The following is a 24,660-nucleotide window of genomic DNA, read 5'->3' as shown; positions in this document are numbered from 1 at the left end:
TTAATCTCATTGTAAATGAGATTAAAAGCCATTCTTTTCTATTCTACTCTACTGTTATTCTGCTATCGTAATCATTTTACTGTAACCCAAGACCTCTTGTTGGCTAGTCTGACCACGCATGCAGTAAAGTGTCAAAATATCAAAAATGAAAGCGGTGTGAAAAGTTTTTAATATGGACCGCAACAATGTGTTTTAGCTGATAACAGCATCTGCCACACGGTGGCGTCCAAGAGTTGGTGGCCGCTGTGTTGACCGCAGAAGAAGAAGAAGTGTACTACACTGGAATTTACTTGTTGAATGACAGAAGAGGAAACATTTCGGGAGTTTCATCATCGGGAACAGCCATTGTTTCTTTTCGGCGTCGAGTTGCAGCGGGTTTCAACGTCGGATCGTAAACTTCTCTCGGAAAAATGCGGGACCGAACAAAAGAATTGGGAAGCGTGAGTTTCAAAGTTAGCGGCTAGCATTAGCGAGCTAACCTGCTAAAAAGAAAAGTTAATGGTGTAGTCGAGGAGCGACTTTAAGCTCCAGTCTGTGGTGACAGCTTTTACTAAAATAACAGCACGGGTTATGGTGTGAAAACAGCGGTGTTTAATGGCTGTTTCTGAGTATTTTTGGGAGCAGGGCGGCTCTGCATCGAGAGCTTCCGTTAGGATGTGTGAGGCCGGGAGGCAGACTGGGCAGAGCTGCAGGGAAAAGCAGCACAAAACCAGTGAAGTCCAGCAAAGGGCTCATGTTTCTGTGGATCTGTTTTTATACAGAATGCCAACGCTTCAGAGGACGACGACGAAAGCAAAGCTCTGATGACCAAACCTGGAACATCTTCAGCGAAAGATGACAAGGACAATGAGGCTTTCTTCAGAAAGGTGAGGCCAGCTGAGAGGAGGTGTGAAACCTCATCCAGACGACTTGAAACATCCCTAAATATGCTACCCAAAAGGTTATTATTGTTGTTGTTATTATTATTGAAAGAGTTTTAGAAATGACCACGATCGTATGTGTACGTTGAAAAGTTGGACCCCTTCATTTACAGCAGGGTTGTGAAACTCATTTTCATTTGGGGCCATATGAAAAACCTGAGCGCTCTTAAAGGGAATGTTTTAATAAAACCAATCCAACTGTTAAAATATCAGTAAATATCTGAGGAGCCGCAGTACGTGTTTCTTAAAATTAAGTAATATTGAAGGTCTTCACACTGATGAGTCCATCCAGGATTTTTTTAACAATCAAAATCACAGCTTTTGTGGCGCTAATTTATAAGTATTTGTAAACAATTTGTATGGTATTTGTGCTAAGGTGTGACGGCAGCAGTCACCGAAACCCAAAGTTTTCAGCTAATTTTTAGAAAAATTTGCAGTAAAAATCAGAAAAAAAATCTGTAGGTTTTGTGTGAGTGAGTTTTGCAGATTTGTTGAAAAATCTGTTTTGTTTTGTTTTTTTTGTCTAGGGTAAAATAGGATTTTATATTGGATTCATAACTAAAGCTCCTATCAAATGACCTGCAGAAGATTTTTCTCATTTATGTCCAACAACACTTCCTGTCTGGTTGTTGTACATCCAACCTAAAGTATTTGCAGCTCCAGGAGTACATTGTTCAGTTCCAGAATAAACTCAAGGAAGCTTCAGTAAGCAGGAGGTGTTGCTGCAGAGTTAGTGACTCACTGCAGATGACCACGTTCCCTTTGACGGCAACCCTTTTGTTTATTCCAGCTAGCATAATGAACTGAATGTGACTTCATTATAATTAGGATCAAATTGTATTTGAATGTCAAGCCATCTGTGTGGTTGGGTTGAATTTAGTGCATCTTTCTTTATTTAACTTGCCATGTCAAGTGGCTCGAGATTACATTTGTTATGAATACGCTCCGTTTAAGTTACGAAAAATAAAAAGGAAAAAAAAATCACATCTTGCAAAGTTTTTAGTCTTATTTCACATATCTCATTTAAACCCTCTGTATTGTGCATCATCAAGGTACATTACAACATTTTTCCAGGCTGTATGAAGATATCCAGTATCAGCCATTTGTGATGTCAAACACTTTCAGTTTCTGTTTTTATTGACCAATGGATGGCAACCTTTCCAGTTCGCTGTTACCATGGTAATAGCTGGAAAGAGTTTACGCACAAAGCCTCTTTGGTTTGTATTTCATATCTGCTTTATAACATGCTTTAGTTGCTTTCGTCTGGCTTGTCTGGGTTCCCATCATATCAGAAAATGGAGGTTTTCCAGTCTGGAAACATTTAGTTTTGTTTTTGTTGTGATTCTAAAACAAATGCAAGCAGACTACATGCTGTACAGCTGCTCCATTGGCTTTAGTTGTATTAATATGCATAAGATTTCTAATGACATAAAAAAACATCAGAATGATGAATGGCTACATTGCTAACAAGCAAATGTATTTACTTTTATCATCAGAAAACTCAAAACTGGAGCATATAATTGGCCAAAACTTATGTTTTTAGAGGTGATTGTGAGTCCAGGAGCATTATTACTAATCAAGCTACTGGAGCCCAAAAAGCATGAAAAGGGAGAAATGTGACTTTGTCGTAATAATATACAAACACAGCATCCAGTTTCTGAAAGTGTTAAAATCAGGGCAACACTGCCTGGGGTTTAAATATCACACAGACTGGTTGTTTTGACGACATGTTAGGCCTTAGTAATCCCTTTCCTCTGGCTGAGGCCGTGGATGAGGATTCTTGGTTTCAGTTCAAAAGATCTTGGTGTGAGAAAAGAAGTGGCCATAAAAGTAACTTAAAAGCAAAAAAACAAAAACAAAGGTGTTTTTTTTTTCTTTTTTTTCATGGCAGTTTGAGTGAAATTACCAATCAACGTGACCAAGCAGGGTCATTATCTGCTGATGTAAACTCCTGTCCTGTTACCATAATAAACAACCATCCACTGATGAGGAGCTAGCAAATGTCATCTATTAGCAAATAAATAAAAACTTTTTTTTTTAATGGAAAAATAAGGCCACCCATCCTGGACTATAATAATGCAGTTTTATTATTCTGATAAATATCTTGTCTTACTAATCATATTCCCCTTAGTGGAAGAGAAACTTAACTAAATGCACCATCAAAACTTTAAATCACTGAACAATAATTGAGCCTTTCCTGACAACTTGTTGGTTCTTTATACTTTGTCCACCTCGTGCAGTAATTATATATATTCATTGGGGAGAACTGCAGTAACTACTGGAGCAGTAGCTTGGAAATCTAACAAACCAGCACCCTACTGAGTGACTTATAAGAGCTGTTAGTGAACCCAGTCCGCCTGTCGTTCACCGCGGTAGGAATTGACGTCTTGTAACAACATCTGCAACTGGAAACTCTCAGTTGAACAGCCCTGTCGGACAGGCGTCAGCCTTCATTTTGTTACGTTAGTCTCATATTTCTCCACATAACTGGTCCGTGCTTTTCTCGTAAGGAACAGCAGTACAACGATGCAGCTGTCAAAATGTTACGTCAGCATGCGTTTCCTGCTAAGGTTACATACAAACTAAGAACTGCTGTAAAAAAAACAAGAAGTATTTTTATTTTGTAAAATTGATGCTCATAAACAGCATTTGAGGTTGCCTCGTTGCTCTGGCTGTTGCTCCTGGTTCTGGTTTTCTGTCCCAGCTGTTGCATACGCTGTGACGCGTTTTCTGCCCTCGGCTAATGTCCAGCTGTTTCATAATCCAGGGGCAAAAAGTTCCTCAAACAGAGACGACGTTTACTTTCACTAATGATTTAAAATGTCTTTTAAAAGCAATACTAACTGGGTCAGCGGTGGAGGGATGAGAAGACGATGGAAGCGATTTATAAAGCATCTTAAGTTGTTTACCAAAACAACGTTGTCATTGTCTGAAATATAAGAAAAACAAATTGCAACTTTTGTGTTGCAGGTGCAAGATATTCACGAGTGCCTGCACGCACTCAAGAGGATGGTCACGGAATTGGAGAACAAGCAGAAAACCGTGCTGGGTGTGGCGCTGCCAGAAGAGAGTACGTGTTTTTATCCAGAACGTCATTCACTTCAGCTGCTCTAAACAGACAGAAAGGGAATAATAAAACTCTGTTCTTAATAAAAATGTTTCATCTTTAATTGAGCTAAACACTTCCCCAGGAACATATCTGATGCATGTTTAGATAGAATATCCACACTGGTACTTGACCTTCTCTGAATCCTCGGCCAGGTATGAAGAAAGAGCTCCAAACTCTTCGAGACGAGATCAAGACGTTGGCGGGTCAGATCCAGAAGAAGCTGAAGAGTAAGTGCTTTTCAAGTGGACGTCTTTGGTCCCCAGCCCGTCAGATTTCAACCGTCGCCACTTTTTCTCCACAGGTATCGAGCCTAAAAAGGGAGACGACGATGGCAAATATATTCCAATCAACATTCGGATGCAGCGCACTCAGGTAGCGTCTCAACAGGGAAACATGTTTTGTTTGTTTTTTCCTGGAGGCTCTATGTACAATTTGGTAGTTGAGAAAAGGCCACAAGAACAAATACATGGATTAGAATACAGCGTTCTAAATGGCCTGCTTTACACTTTTTCCTTCCACTGAATCTTCCGTTATAATGTTTGGGAGCAACACTCTGAGAACCTGATTTTCCAAATAAAATAAAATAATTTTTAAAAATTCATCTGACAAGAAGACCACAGAACAACATGACCACACTTTTTTTCCCTTCCACTCAACTTTCCGTTGACATGCTGGGATGCAGAAGACGTCTGAAATAAATGAACTTTTTCATCACGTCAGTTTGAGAGCCGCAGCTGTTTAATTACGTTTTTGGACACTCTTCAGAAGAGCGACGTTGCTGCTCGTTTCCCAGACCTGAAATGGTTCGTGTCTCTTTTCTCAGCACGGCGTTCTGTCCAAGGAGTTTGTGGAGCTGATGGGCCACTGCAACACCATCCAGTCCCAGTACAGAGACCGGAACGTGGAGCGAATACAGCGCCAGCTGAAGATTAGTGAGTCCACCAAGCTCCGTTTTACTTTCTCTTTCTACAGTTTGTATCTGTGGTTTTATTCTGCTTGGAAAAAAAAAAAATCAGGCATCACTTCCTCTTTGGCTCAGCTGCTGCCGGTTGCCATGACAGTCATCGCCAGACTCCTTTGTCACATTGGTTTTAACGGCTACAACCGATTAACATTTATACACGTCGCATAAATGCAAATTTGGAAAAAGAAATACTAATATTGATGCTTAAAAAGGAGAAGGGGACATTTGGAGGTTGACGGCTCTGCTGGTGGCATTTCTTAACTCTCCCTGATGATGCAACAATCGTGTTCGTTTTTGTTTCTGTTTATCTGAACTTTGCCTCTGGGATTTCAAGATGATAAAAGTTTGCAAATCAGAACCTTTGCACTTTCATTGACTGCATTCAGGATAAAGAAGAATTGAGTTACAGATGAGAATCTGCTTATAATAATAAGTATGTATTCAATCCATTTATAAACACAACCCTGATTACCTTTTATGTGGAAATGTAGCTTTATATTTTTTAAAAAAGTAAAGAAATAAAACAACAAAACCAATACCTCTTGGTTGAGCTTTTCTTACTAATATTGACATATTGGTCAAAGTAATATTTTGACTTTTCTCAGTGTTGTTCACACAGACTAAATTACAAGTCATGTTGTTCTTTCTGCTCTCAAACATGTATAGTGTAAAAAAACAACCAACAATTATAAATCTGTGTGATACGACATAAAAAGCTGCAGATTCTTCCCAACTTTGGTAAACCAATCTAGACAGTTTTTGTAGCTGGTGTTGCTGTTTTTTATAAATAAACCACACACAATGAGCTGCAAAAATTCATCTGCAAAGGTTGGTGTTGAGTTGCAAATCTAACGATCTTGCATTGCCACGAATGAAGCAAAATATTGTTAAGTTTCAGGGATGATCAGAATTTCTCTGAACTGGAGGCAGATGAGCCACTCTTACATTAAACACAGATGGGAACGAAAAATTGTTGAACTTTTGACTGAGTTTTGTTGCTCAGTTTGTCTCGGAAAAGTCTGATGTGGCAACGATGATCGGTTCTAGTTAAAGGTCAGCAAACAAACTCATGTCCCATGACTTTATACCTTCACACAATCCGTTCACACACTTACTTGAAACAGTACTCCATGTGCCAGCTGTATTGACATAGAAACAGTCAAAGTGGCTGTGAAAGAGTCGCAGCTTCCTGGAGAGTCTCGAACCTGAGCCAGACGTCAGCGGCTCCTCGGGCAGGTTTTAGGCGTCCACGGTGTTAGCACAGCACAGCACACAGATCTGCATGTAGCTTTGTTATTGTTCCAAACTCTGATCTGCTTTACCCTCCGATTTCAGCTGGCGCCAACGTGACCGATGAGGAGCTGGACTCGATGCTCGAAAGCGGCCAGACAGATGTTTTCACTCAGAATGTGAGTTCTCTGGAAGAGAAATAGGCGGTAACCCTGGAAACACAGATTAGCTGCTGTCAGTCAGGTTGACAGGTTTGATTTTTTTTTTTTCTCTTCTTTTAAACTGGACCAGATTTGGTAAGAAAATCCTAGTTAGACTAGATTAAATACCCTAAAGTACTCATCCCCTGATCTTTTCACATTAGAACCACAAACCTCTCTGCTTCTTTTAGGGGTTTTTATGCCACAGACCAACACGAAGGTGTCCGACATGAGAATTGGATGAAAAATGAGGGACGTTTTGTTGCAAATAAAACTGAAAACTTTTTATTCAATTATTACAAACTCCCAATTGGATTTAAATCTAGACTTTGACTTGGCCGTTCTACCATATAGAAACGCTTGCATAAACCGTTCCGTCGTTGTTCTGGCTGTACGCTTATGGTTAGTGTCCTGCTGGAGGGTTAAACGCAGAGGGTTGGTTTACATTTTCATGTAGACCAGAAAGCTCTGCTGAGATCGCCTTCTTCCTGAGGCCTTGACAAGTTTCAGAGTTGGCCAGTCACAATAACAAGTATTACTGGACGATAAATGGTCTCAGAAATTATTTCTGTAAACGATAAAACTGTCGTTTTGAGACTGTTTTCAAGTAATGCATTAGTAATGCCATAATAATGCAAGTTCGCCCTCTCAAAACCCAATAAAGTTTAATTTTGTACGCTGGAATTGGAAGACATCTTAAATTTTCCAAGTAAAACACGACAACCAAAAACAATAAGGTGAAAATAAAAACACACACAACCGAAACCATAAATAAAATGGATGTAAACAAAATGGCTCTTTAGAAAATATCAATCATCAGAATGCAAATTGAGCTTATTTTAATTTATCGTGGTTCATTTACTGTGACAGCTTAATCAGTCAATATGGCTAAATACATATGCATGTATTCAAGTTATTATTTGCAAACATTGCTCAAATGTAACTTTTTTCTTTTTTAAGCTATGCATTCCTTTGAGTTGGTCTACTACATAATAACCCAATACGAATGTCTGTGGTTGAATCAACTGTAGCATTTTGGTGTCACCGTGGCGTAGAGTGAGGATTCCTGTCTGTTAAAACATGAGACACAAACACAAACCTCTCTGGTGTCCAGATCCTTATCGATGCTCAGGCCACGAAGCAGGCCCTGAATGAGATCGAGTCCAGACACGATGAGATCCTCAAGCTGGAGCGGAGCATCAGAGAGCTGCACGACATGTTCCAGTACCTCGCCATGGAGGTGGAGGCCCAGGTAAACCGCAGCGATGACGAGCCTTCAGCCTTCTCTGAAGAAGGTTTGAGTCTGACGCCTTTGTCGTCTCCAGGGGGAAATGGTGAACAGGATTGAAAACAACATCAACCAGTCTTCGAACTACGTGGAGAAAGCGAAGGCCAACCTAGAGCAAGCCGTCACGTATCAGAGCAGCGCCCGCAAGGTAAACATGGTCCGCTTTCCACCCACCTAGTTTCAAGTCCACCTATGAAAACACAAGCTTCCAAAAATTTAACACTCGTCTTCAGTTTTGGAAACTTCAAAAAACACAAATATTTCTGCTCCAATGATGGAAGTGCAAGACTGAAGCTTGGATTTAAACCGGCCTTTAAAATCTGCATGTTTTTTTTATGCGATAGTTATGTGTGTGTGACATATTAAGCTTCCCTTTTAGGCAAATTCTAGTTTACTTTCTACTTGTTTTTGTCCTGTGAAGCACTGCAGATTTCCCTTAGTGTTAATGTTGCAAAACATTATGAATGAACAGTTTCCTTGTATTTAGCTCCCTCAATTTTCCCATCAGCTCAGAAAATCTGTTCCTGCTAAAGAAATTCAAATTTCAACATCATTGTAATGTGTTCAAAGCGATGTTGGTTTTGACACATTTTGCACTTTGCATGGTCAGTTTTATATGAATGTGAAAGTGTTTAGGGTTTTCTTTGTATTTTTTTTTTTGCTTCTCTTGTTTCAATTTTAACATCTTTTCTTTTCTTTCCACTGCAGAAAAAGATCTGGATTGCCATCTGTTTGGCCATCCTCCTCCTCATCATAGTCATCGCAGTGGTCTCCTCTTTCGCGTAGCGACACCTGGCTCAAGCACATTGTGTAAATCCATCGATTCATCAAGCCCACAAGGAAGCACGGGCGAATTTAGTCTGCGTGTCCACACCTTCCTCCTGTATCCTCTTCACGTCCTCGTCTTCCTCTTAACACAGCTGTCCATCCTCATTTACGTTCCGAGGGGAGACGCGCTCGACCATCAATCTCGCCTGCGGTTTCGTGCTGCGGGTTTTTGTCGGGTTTCTTTTTCCACGACTCTGAGGCCGCCTTCACTGTTACTTCAGCTGCACCTCCTTCTTGCAGAAGGGAAAACAAAAAGAGGAACTATAAGTGACCTTGAGCAAGGCACGCTGCAGTATTTAAGCCCCGACACTGATTATGCTGTTCTCAGGAAAAACTGTTGATTCTTGTTACGCCTCTTGCATGAAATTAGAGACCTTAAAACATTTTTTTTATAGCCTTACAGAAGAGACTAATATAATTGTACATAATGTAATGTTGCAGATTTACATTTGTTTTTCTTTTTGTTTAGTTTTTTAACTATCAAACCGCTTTCGTGTAACGAGTGTAAATAGGTTTTTTCGGTCCCTGGTGTAAGAAGCTGCCTTATAAAGACGTAACACTTTAGTCTGAGAAGCTTGTATAAATGATTGGAACGTTGTGCAAGCTTCGGCGACAAATACAAATGAGGAAAATCTTTAAAACCGTGCCTTCTCCTTTATATAGGGCTGGGAACATTATGTTATGCACTAACGCTGTTAAGAAGGGATGGAGTTGAGTTTTTAAACCTTTTGTTTTAATTCAGTCTTTGCATCACAGCTGTACTCCTGCTTAAACTGGTTACTTTTTTCCCTTCAGTTTGTCGCATCGTGATGACTCTGTCCTTGGCATGAGCCGGAATCAAAACCCACTGCATCTATAAAAATATATCATGAACTAATTGCTCCCTATTGTTTTATGACTGGAAATATATATATATATATAAAAAAAAGCCAGGTTTGTCCTTGTGAAATGAGGAATGGTGATGTTGCCTTATTTCATCCAGCAGCAAGTGGGGGAGGGGCTGCTTCATAGAGTCAGATGAAATTCAGGTCATTCACGTTTTTGCTAGCACCTCATTAAAAGTTGAGCTGATTTCAGTGACTGGGGAAAATGTTGGGAAAGGTCCACTAAGTAGCAAAAAAAAAGTTCCTACTGTGTAATATTATATCTGATAAAGGTTGCATGAATGTTTTTAAATAAAGTTCTACTACTCTGATGCCCCCCCAACATTTTTTTTTAAAATCATCCTCCAAAAACTCACAAAAGCAGCAATTTTTGGTCTTTTTATTCAACTGCAAATGTCTTAATCTTCAAGTAAAACAAGGTGGAATAACAAGGGATCAAAGGAATGCAACAAATAGAGAGACGAACCAAAAGTAAGACCATCACCAGGAATCACCCTTTCCCAACAGATATCAAAATTAAATTTTACCGTCATCTGGAGCTGTACCGCTCATTTTATTCACATATATTTCCTCTTACATGAACGGAGGGCGACGAAGAGATGTCGGGGTGAGAAGAAACCTGTTAGCGCTGATGATGCTGATCATATATTTTGAGTTTGTTTTTTTATTTTGGAACGAGAATGTGAAGCGATCCACGTCAGGAGATTCAACAAGGTGGTCTGAGGTCGGGAAACCATCAGGCCCGACAGGCACTCTTCACAAAAACACTTACCCCCTTAATTCAGTATAAATACAAGACTTTAGCGTTAACTGTTCAATCAGTACATTTTTCAAACTGTAGATACACTGCAAGATACTAAGGACCGATTAACCCAGTTCATGTGAAACACCAAAACGTACTGAAAAAGCCACATTATCTCCTCTTAATGTGCAAATTAATTCGATGAACAGAACTGACTGGGTGGGGGTAACATGGGATGGGGGGTTATCCAGCGCTCTGACAGACCTGCTCTCTTCCTAACACCCTGGAAGAAATCATAAAAATATGCATAACTTCTCAAAAGAAACGAGAGTTGATGGAAGTTGCAGAAGCAGTTATTCTCAAACCTCCAAGTTACAATAAACGGGTCACTTCAGGGTGCAAATGTTGGACAAATTAATTTCTATGTGAAACCCCCCCCAATAGAGGGTGCTGTAAAGTCCCACCTCTGGCTTCCAGTCTTTAATAATTACAGTACTTTACGTGTTTAACCTTGCACCTTTCGTCCCTGGAGGTGAATTAAACCGCTGCACCTCCTCTGTCGTCAGTCCAGTATCCCTGCGCCTCCCCCCTCTCCAGCAGGCACCACCCGGCAGTGAGGGGGGACCGGCTCGGTTCAGAAAGGGAAGCAGGGAGGTGTCTGCTTCGTGCAGCACGCACTCCCTGCACAGCAGCCCTAGAGATTGTGACATGCTCTTGTTTCTGCTTTTAACTCTTTTTGTAAATCTTTGGCACTCTGGTCATGTCTTGTTGCGTTGCTGATTGGAGGAGGAGGAGCGGGTGCTTGCGGCTGGAGAGCGCGCCTGCACCGCTGCGAGCGCAGCGACGCTCCGCAGCACCCTGTCCGGCATCCCCTCTGCTCCCGGGCTGCTCGTTACCTCCTGGGACTTCCTGCCGTCCTTCCGCCTGTCTCTCCTGTCGCTGTCCCGCTCGCTGCCTGAGGACGCGGCCCGGGAGCCTCTACGCTCCGTGTTCTGCGAGCTGATGCTGCGGGTGCGCTGGCTGCTGTTGCTGCTGCTGCGGCTCCGGCTGCTCCGCCCGCCGCAGTCGCCCTCGCAGTCGCTGCTCATGCTACTGCAGGCGCTGTGGCCTTCGCCTTCCTTCCCTCTGGACAACTTCTTACTGTCCTTCTCCTCTGGTTTGGGCCTCTTGTACTCCACCTCCAGCGGCGGAACCAGCTGACCGGGACACTGCCTGGTGGAGCGGGAAGCAGTGCGGCTCGCCTGATCTGGCGTTGAAGGTTTGCCGCTTTTGCTCTTGTTGTTATTCGGATTTACAGAGTTATTTTGAGGAGAGGCCGGGACTTTAGGCTTTTGGTTTTTGTCGGAAGTGGATGCAGCAGCAGCTTTAGCTGCTGAATCTTTCCGTGGCGTGTGACCAGGAGTGTCCACTCTGCCTTTCATGGCTAGAAGCTTGGCAGCCGCATTCAGGGCCGAACAACGCTTCCCTAAAACCTCCGGCTCGGGCAGCAACAAGGGGGCGCTGTTTGTCTGTGCTTTGCTATCCTGTGACGGCTGAGGTCCCGTGGACTTCCTGGTCATCCTGACAGAAGAAGTGTCACTTCCCGACTCCCCCCCAGTGGATGCGGTGGCATTGTTTGATGTGTTTTTGTCAGAGCTGTGTGTATTTTTCACGTCCTTGCTCTCCTTGTTGCCCTCTTCCTTCTCCTCGTCCTGCAGGCGGCGCTTGGCAGATCGGGTAAGTCGGGTCCTGCTCTCACTGCTGTCAGAGTCAGAGGAGGAAGAGGAAGACCCGGACCGTCTCCTGTGAGAGGCAGCCGTCACAGCTTCATTCTTCGTCTCTTCCTCATCTTCCTCCTTCTCCTCAGGCTCTCCCTCAGATGCGTCTGTTCGCCTCTTCTTGGCAGGATGTCTGTTCTCGTAGGTCTTCTTGTGGTGAGCGTGTCTAGTGAGGGTCGATGAAGAGCTCCCAGACGATGGAGAAGAGGAGCGCACTGATTCCTGGCTGCTCTCACGGCTGATGGATCTCTTCTGCTTGGAAAGTTTCTGATCTTCAGCAGCTTCCTGGTCTGCTTCTTTTTCATCTCTATCTTTCAAAGGAGCAGCTTCTGGTTCTTCTTTTTCCTTTCCTGGGTCAGAGGAAGTTTCCTCCTTTCTCCTCTTAGGAGGTGACGTACAGCTCTTCTCCTTACTGGACTCTGCTTCATCCTTCATAGCATCTGCAACTATTTCTACTTCACAGTCTCCTTTAGTTTCCCTTATTGGAGCTGATTTCTCAGCGCTTTCATCCGTCTGGAGAGGCGTCTTGGTGGGAGTCTCTTCAGAAGCATCGGTAGACGCGGACGGTTCTTCCACTGGGGAAATGGTTGCAGCGGTTTGGGTAGTGGAAACCGAAGGAGACGAATCAGAGGCGGCAGCTGATATTTGCACTGCTTCCATGGCTGTAGAGGTTGATGTAGATCTAATCTCTGAAGGACTTTCTGATGATGAGATTCCCATCATACTCTCAGCTTCTGCTGCAGTGGTAGAAGACGTTGCGCTGACTTCCTCTGTTGAAGGTAAACACATTTCTGCAAATGTGTTCGTCTCAGCAGACGTTGCGTCAGAGGTTTCTTCAGGGTTGGGCTGGGCAGATGCTTCTGTAGAACTTTCATGTTCTGGCACTACCGGAGCCTCTGAAGCCGTTTCAGTCGGTGGTGGTGTGGAAACTGACTGGATCTGGGCTACAGTCTCTTCTGTCTTTGGTGACGGAGTATCGTCTTCAGCAGACAGAGTAACTGTTGCAGGAGTCTCATCAGACATGTTTGAGTTTGGTGAGGTTCTTTGCTCGGTTTCTTCTGGAGTTGTGCTGTTTGACTGGTTGGCCTGAGGCATTTGCGTTGCACCTGAAAGTGTTTCTGAAGTCGCCTTCGTAACCTCCTGACCTCCATGTGGAGTCGAGGTAATAGCTGGTTCTTGAGGTGCAGCAGAGTCCTCCTGTGGAGCAGCAGTTGTAGTTGTGTGCAAGTCATCTGTTGTGATGACACTTTCTGTTTTACCAGGCTCCAATGAAGGCTGAAGTGTTTGGACTGTTGCAGCAGGTGGAGGGCTAGCGTTTGAAGCTGCATCGTCTGAAGGGGATCTAGAAGAGTCCGGTTTTGTTGGTTCCAAAGGTACAGGGACAGGGGAAGAGGTTGGTTCTGAAGCAGCTCTAGAAACAACAGTGGTTGGAGATCCTGCTGAGACTGATGGAGGTGAGGTGGGACTTGTGGCCTCCGGGGCGGAAACTAGAGTTGATGGGAGGAGATTCTCAACTGGAATTGATGTGGCAGCAGAAGCGGGAACTGGTGCTGGTTCGGTTGGCACCTGAATCGGAGTGGAATCAAACATGGATGTTTCAACTTTATTTTCATCAGAGGGCTGTGCTGAATTTGAAGTCTCCGTTGGTGTTTTGTTGGCTCTGGTGGACTCAGACACTGTTATAACTGTGTTGGGAACAGCTGTGGTTGGGGAATCTGAGGGGACTCTGCTGTCGGTTTGTGGTACACTGGAGCTTTGTGCTTCACAAACAGAATCTGACATGACTGTGGAGTCTTTACGGGGACGACCCCTCTTCCGCTTCGGGGACAGAGGGGGGCTCTTGTCCTCGATTGGGGAGGAAGTCACTCTGGTTTCAGGTTCAGGTAAAGCAGTGGGGATCTTGGGGGGCCGGCCTCTCTTTCTTTTACTAGGCGTCCCAAGGCAGTTGACGCTGGACTCTGTGTCTGATTTCTTGGTCTGGGGTGCTCCTCTTCCTCTACCCTGAAGCTGCTGCTGCTCACCCAGCTGAGCCGCCATGCGGGATTCGGTCTCCAGTCTGCGTCGCACAGGAAGGTTTCGCAGCACTGGCATGTCAGGAGAAAGGTGAAGTGGGGAGTAGGGAGGGTAACCTCTGACAGGCTGAGGGTGGACAGTCAGACTTTGGCTGGAGTCGGTCTCCTGGGGGGATCTGTCCACAGTGAGTTTAGTCTTTTCATTGGGGCTCTGGGATGTGTTGTCCTTGCTTTGCTCGTCAGTACATCCAGTGGCATGCTCCTCCACTGCCACCTCCTCCGAAGAGGCTCCAGCTTCGCTTCCTCTCCTTCTTCTCCTTCGCGGCTCCTTCTCCTCCACCACCGTGACGAGCCTTCCTGGAAGTTTCCGCAGGACTTTGGCTAATGGGGAATCGTCCACCAGGCCCCGGAGCACCTCGCCATCTGCCGACTGGCGCTTGCGAGGCGATCTGGAGCTCGTGGAGGGAGGAGACATGTGCCCATCATCATCTTTGGTCAGATGTTCTGCTCCAAAGCTGGAGTCTAATGAAGACTCAGACATTCTCCTTTCTTTCTCGTCTGTCTTATCCTCTCTGGCTGCTTTGGAGCTTTTGGAGTCGGACTCTCCGGCGCCCTGCTGCTTCCCTCCAGGAGGAGAGCTCGTAGAAGGGGAAGGCACTGGACTGGGATGGGAACGGCTGGGTTGAATCCTCGTTTTCACAGTCTGGTGATCTCTGGCAGGAGACGAGCCTTTGAAAGACTTGGAGTCTTGAACCCTGGTGGATGTGGACGTTTTGACGGGGGTGGAGTCTTTGGCAGCTCCTCGTCCTCTCAGACCGATACGGAGTCTTTCAGGCACTTCTCTCGGCGGTTCAGGTTCGGTTTCAGGCGAAGCTCCGCGAAGTCGACCACTGGTCCGCGTGGAGGTCAGGGTCTTGTCCTTAGGTTTGCGTCCTCGGCGAGCCGGAGCTTGCTGAGTGGGTTCAGTGGAAACAGGCGTTGACATGAAGTCATCGTCATCTTCATCTGATGTAGGGTGGAGCATTAGTCCCTCCTCCTTAGCTTGGTCCAGACCCTTCCTGGCAGCTTCCACCTGCTCCTAAAACACAAGAGCAGAATTCACCGTTTAGGTTTTGATTTCAGTAAATGTTCAGAATAAATTAATTTCTTAAGTTATTTTGGTCCCATTCCTTTATATGAATGCAAACACTTAAAATACAGATAAACTATATCATCAATAGGAAGTAGATTTATTTTAGTTATTCAATTCAAAAAGTCAAGCTTGAACATCTTATATTGAAAGTGATATATTTACAATGTTTGTTTCTGGTGTTTTCATAGTTATGGCTTATAGCCATAACTATAGACTTTAATAAAAGTATTCGTTTAGCAGATGGGCAATTTCGGCATGATCAGCCCTGACACATAACTTGGTAAATCTTTTTCTGCTCAGTGAACTTTCCACACCTAAGCCTCATCAGAGTGCAGTTCTCTCCGAGCGAAGACTTAAGCTGAAGTATTTTGAGTATCAGTGATGTGTTTAAAAGTGAAGAGGAAGCAGAGAGATGGAAGAAGCTCTCGTCCACAACATGTTAACCTGTGTTTACTCTTTATTCAGGGTAAGAATTTGACATTTGCTGGTCAGAAAACAGGATTTTTATAGCTGGTTGTTCATAATTTGGCTGGAGTTGCACCAGCCAAATTCTCCATGCAGCTCCAGTTCATGCAGCTCCTGAAGTAAATAGGTAACGAAAAATCTCTCAGCAATGATCGGTTAAAGTTATGAGCAGATGGCTGATAAAATATTAAGAAAATATTTATTAATCAGCCATCAAAAACAAATACAATTCACATATTTGTCTTGAGCGAGTGTAGAAGTCACAGGGAAAACAAATCTGCTTCTCATCTTATCCAGATATTTCCCCTCTAATGATTCTTCAGTAAAACACGATGAAAGAGGCAGAGGTGAGAAGTTACCTCTGCTTGTTTCAGCTCCTCCTTGCAGACGTCTTCCAAAGAAGCTTCCAGGAAGTTCATGGCGTAACGTTCAATGGGAGTGAGCTGCAGACAGGCACGAGAGATGTGAGCGGAGAGCCGAACAGAACCGGATCAACATCTGGAAACCCTGAACCGCTTCATCAGTCACCTGTTCTACCAGAGCAGCGATTTCCTGTTCGGCTTTGGACAGCTCCTCCACTTCCTCCTGTTCCCCTCCGTCGTCCAGCGGGATGTTCTCGTTGAACTCTGCCAGCTCGGCCACCTGCTCTGCTTTGGCCTGCGAAGCCGCCACGATGTCCTCCTCATCCTCGGCTCGGCACAGCGCCTGGACCGATCGTAAAGCAACGGGATGAGTCGAGCAGCGACGAGATGAGGACCTAAGGTATTGCTGGGAGATGATAGGATAAAAGCTCACCTGTTCCAGGATGGTGGTGCTCTGTTTGTTGACACCCTCCTCTTCCTCAGCCTGAGGGACAGACAGCTCCACAGCCACCTCCCTTTTCTCCCCATCGTTGACATCAAACAGCTCCCTGATGGTTTGCTGAATGAAAGGAATCATTTAGCTGATTAAATGCTTTCATTTTTCCATCGACACATTCTCAAACATGGATGGATGTTGGTACCTCTTTGAAGAAGGCAGTAGTGAAGTTTCCTCCCTCGATTGCCATATCTCCCAGCATCCTCTTCTGGTTGGCTTTCTTTAAAATGTTTTCCTCGACTGTTCTCTCACTGATTAGTCTGAAAAAGCAGAAAAATGAAAACTGTTAGAAAAAACAATTTGGCTCGTCATCAAGCCTAGCATTAACATTAATTTGTTTAGCAGTTGAATTGTACAGGACAAATATGACTTAAAACTGAAATTATCAGTGTAATTTTTTTGTTAAGTCAGGCTTTTTGTGGACAAACAGATGTAATTAAATGCACCACCTGTAGATGTGGACGTCTCGGGTCTGGCCGATTCTGTGGCAGCGGTCTTGGGCCTGAGCGTCCATGGTGGGATTCCAGTCGCTGTCGTAGAAAACCACAGTATCAGCCCCGGTCAGATTGACCCCAACGCCCCCGCTTCGGGTTGACAAAATGAAGCAGAAAATGCGTCGGTCTGCGTTGAAGCGCTCCATGAGGGCCTGCAGAAGAAGGCGTGAGAAGCAGTGAGAATCAGACATGTCAAAATGCCACGTTTACTTATGTAGCAGATTTAAAAACAGCTAATGAAAGTGCTTCTAAGAACTGTTTAGCGTTTTATTGTCAAAGGCCAGATTAGGTCAGTTAGATTTTCCAAACAAGATTACCCCAGTCTTCTTTTCAGAACAATATTTCAGTTATTAGTAGGAGTTTAAATGGAAATATTTGCCAAACCTGTCTCTGCTCCACGCGCGTGCTGCCGTCCAGACGGAGGTAGATGTGTCCGTGGTAGTTGAGGAACTGCTCAAGGACGTCCAACATGCGAGTCATCTGAGTGAAGATCAGCACTCGGTGGCCTCCGGTCTTCAGCTTTCGCAGCAGAGTGTGCAGAGTCTGAAGCTTACCTGCATGCAGAGGACACCCGTTTGAGAATACCGAACCTAGGAGATTACTGAAGTGCTATTTGGACCCAGGTGTGATTCTGAACATAATATGAAAGATGAATAGGTGACTGTCCATGTCAGCTTCTGAGGTAAAATATCCTATTGGTGGTTTTAAGAAGGAACTTAAGACCTCTTTTTTTTGTAAACAAATATTTCTGGCCTGCTATGTTACGATGTTTATGATGCTTTTACTGATTTTTACTACAGAGAACGGTGCTATATAAATACAACTTACATACTGTGTGAAGTCACTATGCTACAAAGAAAAGCCATCTGCATTTATGCGGAGCTCCTGTGCTTTGAACAAAATTTTTCGAACTACAAGTTTAAGATCTGTTATTAAGATTTTGGTGAATTGTTTTGTCTGCAGAAATGATACTGAACAGTACTGTATCATTTAATTCTAGGGATCAGACAAATATTATTTAATAAAATACTAAAAATTAATCTAAAAAGAAAAGACCTCTATGGTGTAGATTTAGAGATGATCATTTTGGGAAACACTGGAACGTTGATCTCTACTAAAGACATTCTTTTACACCTAAAGATTTTTGTTTTCACAGCTGTTTTTGTCTTTTAGCAACATCATTGTTATAGATTTTATTTATTTTATTTAATTTTAGCTTGTAAAGCAAAAGTGGTTGAAATGTGCTACATGAACTTACAGTACAGACCAAAAGTTTGGACACACCTTTCTAATTCAATGGGCTTTCTTTATTTTCATGACTATTTATAAGGCAAGAAATCCCACTTATTAACCTGACAGGGCACCTATGAAGTGAAAACCATTTCAGGTGACGACCTCTTGAAGCTCATCAAGAAAATGCAGAGTGTGTGCAAAGTAGTAATCACAGCAAAAGGTTGCTACTTTGAAGAAACTAGAATATAAGGGGTATTTTCAGTTGTTTTACACTTTTTTGTTTAGTGCATATTTCCACATGTGTTATTCATAGTTTTGATGCCTTCAGTGTGAATCTACAATGTCAATAGTCATGAAAATAAAGGAAACTCATTGAATTGAAAGGTGTGCCCAAACTTTTGGTCTGTATTGTATATAAACAAGTCAGAGCAGCAATATACATTTGAAAAGAAAGCCGGTTGATTTGTTTCTTCGACTCTGACTAACATATTTCAATATATTGTTTATCTGTCTCCACAAATAAAAATCCTGCAATGATTTAGATATACAATATGTGGAAAACTGTGGATAAGCTGCAGAGACCAACGGTTCAGATGGAAGAATCTGTTTGGGTCTTTTAGACATCCCTTTCCGCCACTCTTTACAGAAAGTACTCCTTCTGGAACTCACCGCAGTCGTACTGTATGAGCCTCAGGTCAGGAAACTGAGTCCTCATGTTGCAATGGATACGATGGAGACTGCGCGTTAATGGAGCGACCTGACCCGCCAGCGTGGAGGAGAACACCGCCTGCTTGTGGCTCAGAGACGGAGGAGGATGGCAGCAGTGCATGGAGATGAGAGGAGCCTCCACAGGAGGGATCACAAACACAAACCTAAACGTAGAAAAAAGCATTAACAAATAAACTTCCCTGCTTTATTAGCTTTATACGCGTCTGTTAATGTCTACCTGTCGATTATATGGCTGAGGAGCTCCACTCTTTGATCAGGGGTGTGGATGGCTTCTCTTAACGCAGGGCTCTGGAACCAGCAGTCCTGCTGCTGCGCGAGCAGACAGCTGCTGTGGCCCGAGCGGCTCCACTCCCCCTCTGCCTTCAGAGCCGCCGGAGACGGATGAGGACCGGGGAGGAATGTCAGAAAGTTTAAAACCTCCTGGCCGAACACTGGGGTCGCCCCACAGTGGCGCTCATTGACTCGGAAGATGAAGTCCAGCCGACTGTCTCGCTGCCGTTTCATCTCGTCAGCCAACCATGACTGTTAAACCACAGAAAATCAGATGATTGTGAGCAAAAGAACAAAAAAAGCAAAATCCTAGAGCAGAATCAGACTGCAGTCTGATAAATTACCAAAACGAGATGTACCCACAGGAATCTCACATGCCATCGGTAGGTATTTCTTTCACATGCATGCTTTATTTTTGCAGAAATTTAGACTAGAAACAAAGACAATCTACAGGGCATCAGATTGTAGTTCTGGAGTAAAACTGAGTAAAATTGAATTTAAAGATATAGAAGCCGCTCACCACATGGAAAGGAGAGCGTAGAGGTGGGCGGGGTGCCCTCCTGCGTGGGAGGTTGGTCTTTGCACTCCCGCTGGGCTTCGACTTTACCGGTGGTTGGCCGCTGCTGTCTCGAGGTGCTGCTGAGGGCTTGGCCACAGAAGACGATGCAGCAACGACGGTTGGAGCTAAGGATAGGATGGAGAAGAAGGCAGAGAAACACTTAACATATGGCTAATAACCTACAAAATACAAACTCAGCTTGGGTGCATCTGTGGAACCACACATAGGATTCATACAATTTTCCTGCAGTAAAATTCAATAACGTTTCAAGCATTTTATGGGAAGTTCTCAAACTTTTCCAGCAACAAACATTGTATTTAAAAACACAAATGAACTAAAAAAAATCTGTCTTAATTCACTAATATATTTATATATATATATATATAATATGATATCAATTTATTACTGCTACCAATACTTGTCATGGTATTCTAGGCAAACTAAAATATAACAAAATGTTATGTTTTGAAAGATATCCCTCACACACCTTATGCACCTGAAAAATTCTCTAGTTTCAATGACGATATTTAATGTATAAAATATAAGCCAACATTTTATTTCAAGTCATTGGGCCATTAGGAATAATTACTATTCATTACACTAAAACAACCCAAACAAATTGTGTTAAGGTTAATTGCCTTCCTGCACAAAAAAGTTACAAAACAAAAACTATCAGTTTAAGTTTTCTGGGATTTAGCAGATAGAAATAATTCTGGTGAACTTAAAACAAAAGTTTAGTCTGATTTAACTTCAGACAGTTAGAATAAATTGTGTCTGTATTTTTATTATCTTTAAATATGTAACGTAAATAACGTTTTCCAAATTAAGACTTTAGATCAATTGTTACATTGAACGACTGCAACATCAAACAAGGCAGGCTGATAGATTAAGAACGAAACTGCAACAGGTTTGCTGGGAAGGGAACATCTGCAGGAAATGTGGATCCAGGGAAGCTTGCAGCTCAGGAAAACAGATCCTCTTAGCATGTTGTCTCACCTGGCTGCTCTATGCTGGAGGGGGGCGGCTGCACTACCTTGAGGACTGGCCGGGTGGGTTGGGGCTGGTTTGGGGTGGAGCTCGGAGGTCTGAGGGGGGCTATAGTGTAGTGAGCCGTAGCGGGGCCGGGACCGGGCCCGGGGGCGCGTGGCGCAATCTGCAGGAGAGCCGTGCTCCGGACAGGGGTGGTGTTGGTGTGAGGGTGCAGGGAAGGGGGCGGAGCCTGGGGAGCAAGACGTGGGGAAGGGGCAACTGCCAGTGTGGGCACGGGCCCACCCTCCTTGCCTGCTGCCTGGCGCACAACAATCTTCACGACTCCAGGGCTGCTCACCGTGGTGGAGGGCACTGAAATGAAACAGGGAGAATTCCCAACTTGAGGACCAACTTCTATGTCTTGGGTTAAATTAACAGGAGGTCAAAGGTGAAATACCTTGGGGTGAGGCGTTGTGCGGCAGCTTGTTTGCAGCGGGATTGGCGACAGGTGTGTTTGCAGCGTGTGTGGCGGTTGTGGTCTGGACAGTGAGCTGTGCAGGCTGACTGATGAGGTGATGCTGCACCCCGCTGGACACCAGGTGCATCACGTTACCTGGAGAGGAAACGGGGGGAAAATCCAAATGAGACAGAATCAAAACCCGGGTTGCTACACAGTTTACACTTCAGAAGTTCAGACTTCTCAAGACTAACATTAAAATAAGCAATTTCTGACATTGATTGAAAGATTGAAGATTGAAGAAGTTTTTGGTTTTATTTTTTTTTCTATGTGCAGCATAAACCAACTTTTCAACTTGACATTTTCAAGACTCTATTCTCTTTTGCTCAATTAACTGTCCAGCTAATTTTTATTATTTAGAAAAATTTAAATCTTACTTTAGCCAAAATACAGCATCTTTCTCAAAACATCATGCTAATCTCTCATAATAGTAATGTTTTCTGATCATTCTGCTCATATGAAGCCTCTTCCAGCTAGATTCTGTCATTAGACCCAATTAATCTCCTTAAGAATTAACATTGTAAGGTCAACATTTCTGAACATGCATCCGGTGCAGCAGAAACCTACCAATGTCCAGAAAAAGCCATGACTGAGTGAGCTCCATCACCATCATGGTGGATTTGGGGAAGATGGTTTAACTTTTTTTGTTTTCTCATCTTTAATTTCTCCTATGTCAGATTAGTCGATCCATTATGAACAGGTCGACATAATGAAGCAATATTAAGCATATTTCTCCCTATAATTTTTAGCAAATTATTCGATTTTCAGTTTGTTTTTCTAATACATACCCTAAAAATATATCATTCGTACTTTTTTAAGTGCAGCGTACAGCTTAGTATGTAAACAGATTCTTCACTACGAGTGAAATTAGTTATTTAAATAAGTCAGTTGTTACACATGATTTAGAGTCAGTTTGATCCAAGGATCTCAATAAATCTAATTTTAAACGCCCGAGACATGTTTCCATCATTTGTAGCAAACACTAAATCTGGTCTCACGCCGGGTTTAACTACTGCAGATTGAGATCCTCCACGACGTCATTTAAACTGTATAGTTGTGTAAATGTTTCAGACAACCTTGAACTGGGCGTGGGCCGGCCGCTGGGACCTGGTGGATCTGCGCTCCAGACAGAGTCAGTTTGTTGCCTTGAAGCTGGAAGGTGACGGGTTTGCTGCCCTGGCTCGATGACACTGGTCGTCCTGCCAACGAGGCCAGCTGTGCGATGCTCACCACCTCACCGGCTGGGATAGAAAAACAAGACTAATGTTAGTTTATTCTTTTACTTGAGAGCAGATATTTTAGCGTAACACCAGGCTGCTGCACTGAAATCAATATTTTATTTTTACTAGCTGATAATGAATGTGAGTTTTAGAGAGTGATAACCCCTCAAGTACTTTCCCTAAAGTTAACGCACTTACATGGCAACCTTGCTTGCATATCGGGGCTGAGTAAAACCCTCTGTGGCATGATGCTGCTGGGAGCCGGACTGGGATGGGCCGGTATACTGGCTGCACTGGGCGCACCGGGAGGCCGTACGGTCAGTATTGACTTCGGCGCGCTGGACCTCACTGCGGTTTGAGGACCGGGATGAATCGGAGGGCGAGTTGGAGCTGTGGGCACCACTGAACACACCACTGGAAGACATAAGAAACGGTGAGCATGCGAATTTAAAAATAAACTAACAAGATTTACGAAGAGTTATTTTTTAAATGTTTTTCTTCTTTTTTTTTGCACCGACCTTGCTGAACAACAGGAGTAGGAGGTGGAGCAGGAGCCGGAGCGGCTTCAGAGACAGGAGAAGGTTTGGGGGTCTGGGCTGCAGGTGGAACGGAGCAGGTGGGTTTGTTCATCAGCAGAACGGGTCGATTATCTCCTTTAGGAGGTGGTTGGAACATCCTAAAATAACACCACATCAACCATTCAGAAAAACACTCGTTAACAGAAATTCAGCAGAAGAAGGTTTTGTGAGATTTAGTCGATTAGAAAACGACGACAAAAGATCAGATTGACTAAGACTATATTTTATTTTAAACTAAAATGTGTGGCAAAATTAACACTGCTCCATACATGAAAGCTCAGAACCAACTTCATGAAGGTCTGCCTCTGGAAGCTCTCACTAAAAAGTTTAATAAGTTTATTTGTGTAGCACATTTCAAAAACAAGGCAGTTCAACGTGCTTTAAATTCTAAAAACATAACACAGTCACTAATTATGAAACAAGCAATAAACATTACATTTTGTGAAATGCCATCATTAAAATCATCAAGCAATAAATATTTTGATCTATGTTCCATTTTACTACTTTGTTTTTTAGACTTGACTTAAAGCCTTCACTGTTTCGGCTGTTTTGCAGTTTTCCAGAAGTTTGGTCCAGATTTATGGTGCATAGAAGCTGAATGCTGCTTCTCCATATTTGGTTCTGGTTCGGCAGAACAGACCAGAACCAGAAGACCTGAGTGATCTGAAGGGTTGATACAACAACAAACAATCCTTTATGTATTCTGGTGCTAAGCTGTTCAGTAATTTATAGACTAACAGAAATATTTTAAAGTCTGTTTTCTGAGCTGCAAGGAGCCAGTGGAAGGACTTTAAAATGTTTCTGACTCACTATGTCAGAAAAATGTCAAAACAGAGAAAATATCAAGTATGAATTATTCATGTTATCACAGTCATTATTTTTAGGATGCCTGGCGGCAAAATATAATAAAGTATGTTTATTAATAAATCCATCTGACAAACTGGCCAAGTTTAGTCTATTTCTTTGAAGAACTACTGGATACTTTTCTTCAATAAACCCCTGGTTTGTATACAGTTCTCTTTCTCTTCCATGTTCATACATAACTTGCCTATCGCTCCTATTTTGCATTTGTCTTATAATAATAATAATCTTGGCTGCAGCACGTACCTGTTGACCTTCATGCGGACCGGTTTGGGTCTCGGCGGTGGTTCAGGGGACTCTGTAATCTCCTGTATAAGCTGGCGGCTGACTCTGTGGAGCGGCAGGAAGACGTCCGCCTGGTAACGGGTGACATGGTGCTCCAAACCGACAAGATCAAATGAAGAAAGGTCACAGCGCTGGAAAGTTAAAACAGAAAATAATAAGAAAAATGTTGCCATCCTTTCACAGCTCATTTGAGCAGCAAATAAAAGTTTTGTTAAGCATCCATCCATGCTAACCTTCAGAGGAGAAATCTCCAAAGCTTCCTGCACCAGGGAGGCAGTACGGAAGACAATGGGCTGCGTGATGAAGGGCGACTGGATGGGTCGAGGGTCAAACAAGTTGGGGTGGTTGCACACTTTGCGGAGCTGCATGAGGATGTTGATGACGGACATGAAGTGACCGCTGGCCAGCGTTTCCCGTGTCCTATGGATCAGAGAGAAGGCTGGAGGTTCATTTTCCAGGAGGACAACTAGTCAGAGCTGAGATCATTTCACTTTAAAATTAAACACTATTTTGTAGTAGTGTATCACATAAAATCTGTGAAAAAAAGTTCAAGTGG

General features: G+C 43.4%; 2 protein-coding genes across 2 annotated transcripts in view; one reads left to right on the top strand and one right to left on the bottom strand.

Moving 5' to 3' along the window:
• Positions 1-235: 235 nt before the first annotated feature.
• On the top strand, positions 236-9,482 carry stx4 (syntaxin 4). The gene is made up of 10 exons (XM_028029977.1): positions 236-440; positions 762-866; positions 3,891-3,990; positions 4,182-4,256; positions 4,331-4,401; positions 4,853-4,961; positions 6,329-6,402; positions 7,538-7,675; positions 7,749-7,859; positions 8,420-9,482. Exons 1-10 carry the CDS (start codon positions 411-413, stop codon positions 8,495-8,497), a joined length of 891 nt encoding a protein of 296 aa, XP_027885778.1. The 5' UTR covers positions 236-410; the 3' UTR covers positions 8,498-9,482.
• Positions 9,483-9,787: 305 nt separating this feature from the next.
• Positions 9,788-24,660, bottom strand: part of srcap (Snf2-related CREBBP activator protein) — a 37,101-nt gene continuing 22,228 nt past the window's right edge. The window contains exons 17-33 of the mRNA XM_028029976.1: positions 24,338-24,524; positions 24,066-24,235; positions 22,899-23,056; positions 22,579-22,794; positions 22,237-22,401; positions 21,101-21,256; positions 20,671-21,015; positions 19,636-19,799; positions 19,063-19,367; positions 18,786-18,988; positions 17,268-17,437; positions 16,839-17,035; positions 16,535-16,649; positions 16,327-16,452; positions 16,060-16,236; positions 15,891-15,974; positions 9,788-15,012 (exon numbers count right to left, since the gene is read on the bottom strand). Coding sequence (XP_027885777.1) covers positions 10,924-15,012; positions 15,891-15,974; positions 16,060-16,236; positions 16,327-16,452; positions 16,535-16,649; positions 16,839-17,035; positions 17,268-17,437; positions 18,786-18,988; positions 19,063-19,367; positions 19,636-19,799; positions 20,671-21,015; positions 21,101-21,256; positions 22,237-22,401; positions 22,579-22,794; positions 22,899-23,056; positions 24,066-24,235; positions 24,338-24,524 — 7,027 coding nt within the window. The 3' untranslated portion in view covers positions 9,788-10,923. The remainder of the gene's footprint in view (positions 15,013-15,890; positions 15,975-16,059; positions 16,237-16,326; positions 16,453-16,534; positions 16,650-16,838; positions 17,036-17,267; positions 17,438-18,785; positions 18,989-19,062; positions 19,368-19,635; positions 19,800-20,670; positions 21,016-21,100; positions 21,257-22,236; positions 22,402-22,578; positions 22,795-22,898; positions 23,057-24,065; positions 24,236-24,337; positions 24,525-24,660) is intronic.

This window comes from Xiphophorus couchianus, chromosome 10 (genome assembly GCF_001444195.1).
Source record: "Xiphophorus couchianus chromosome 10, X_couchianus-1.0, whole genome shotgun sequence".
Taxonomy (NCBI): Eukaryota; Metazoa; Chordata; class Actinopteri; order Cyprinodontiformes; family Poeciliidae; genus Xiphophorus; species Xiphophorus couchianus.
This window is presented reverse-complemented; position numbering and strand designations above follow the sequence as displayed.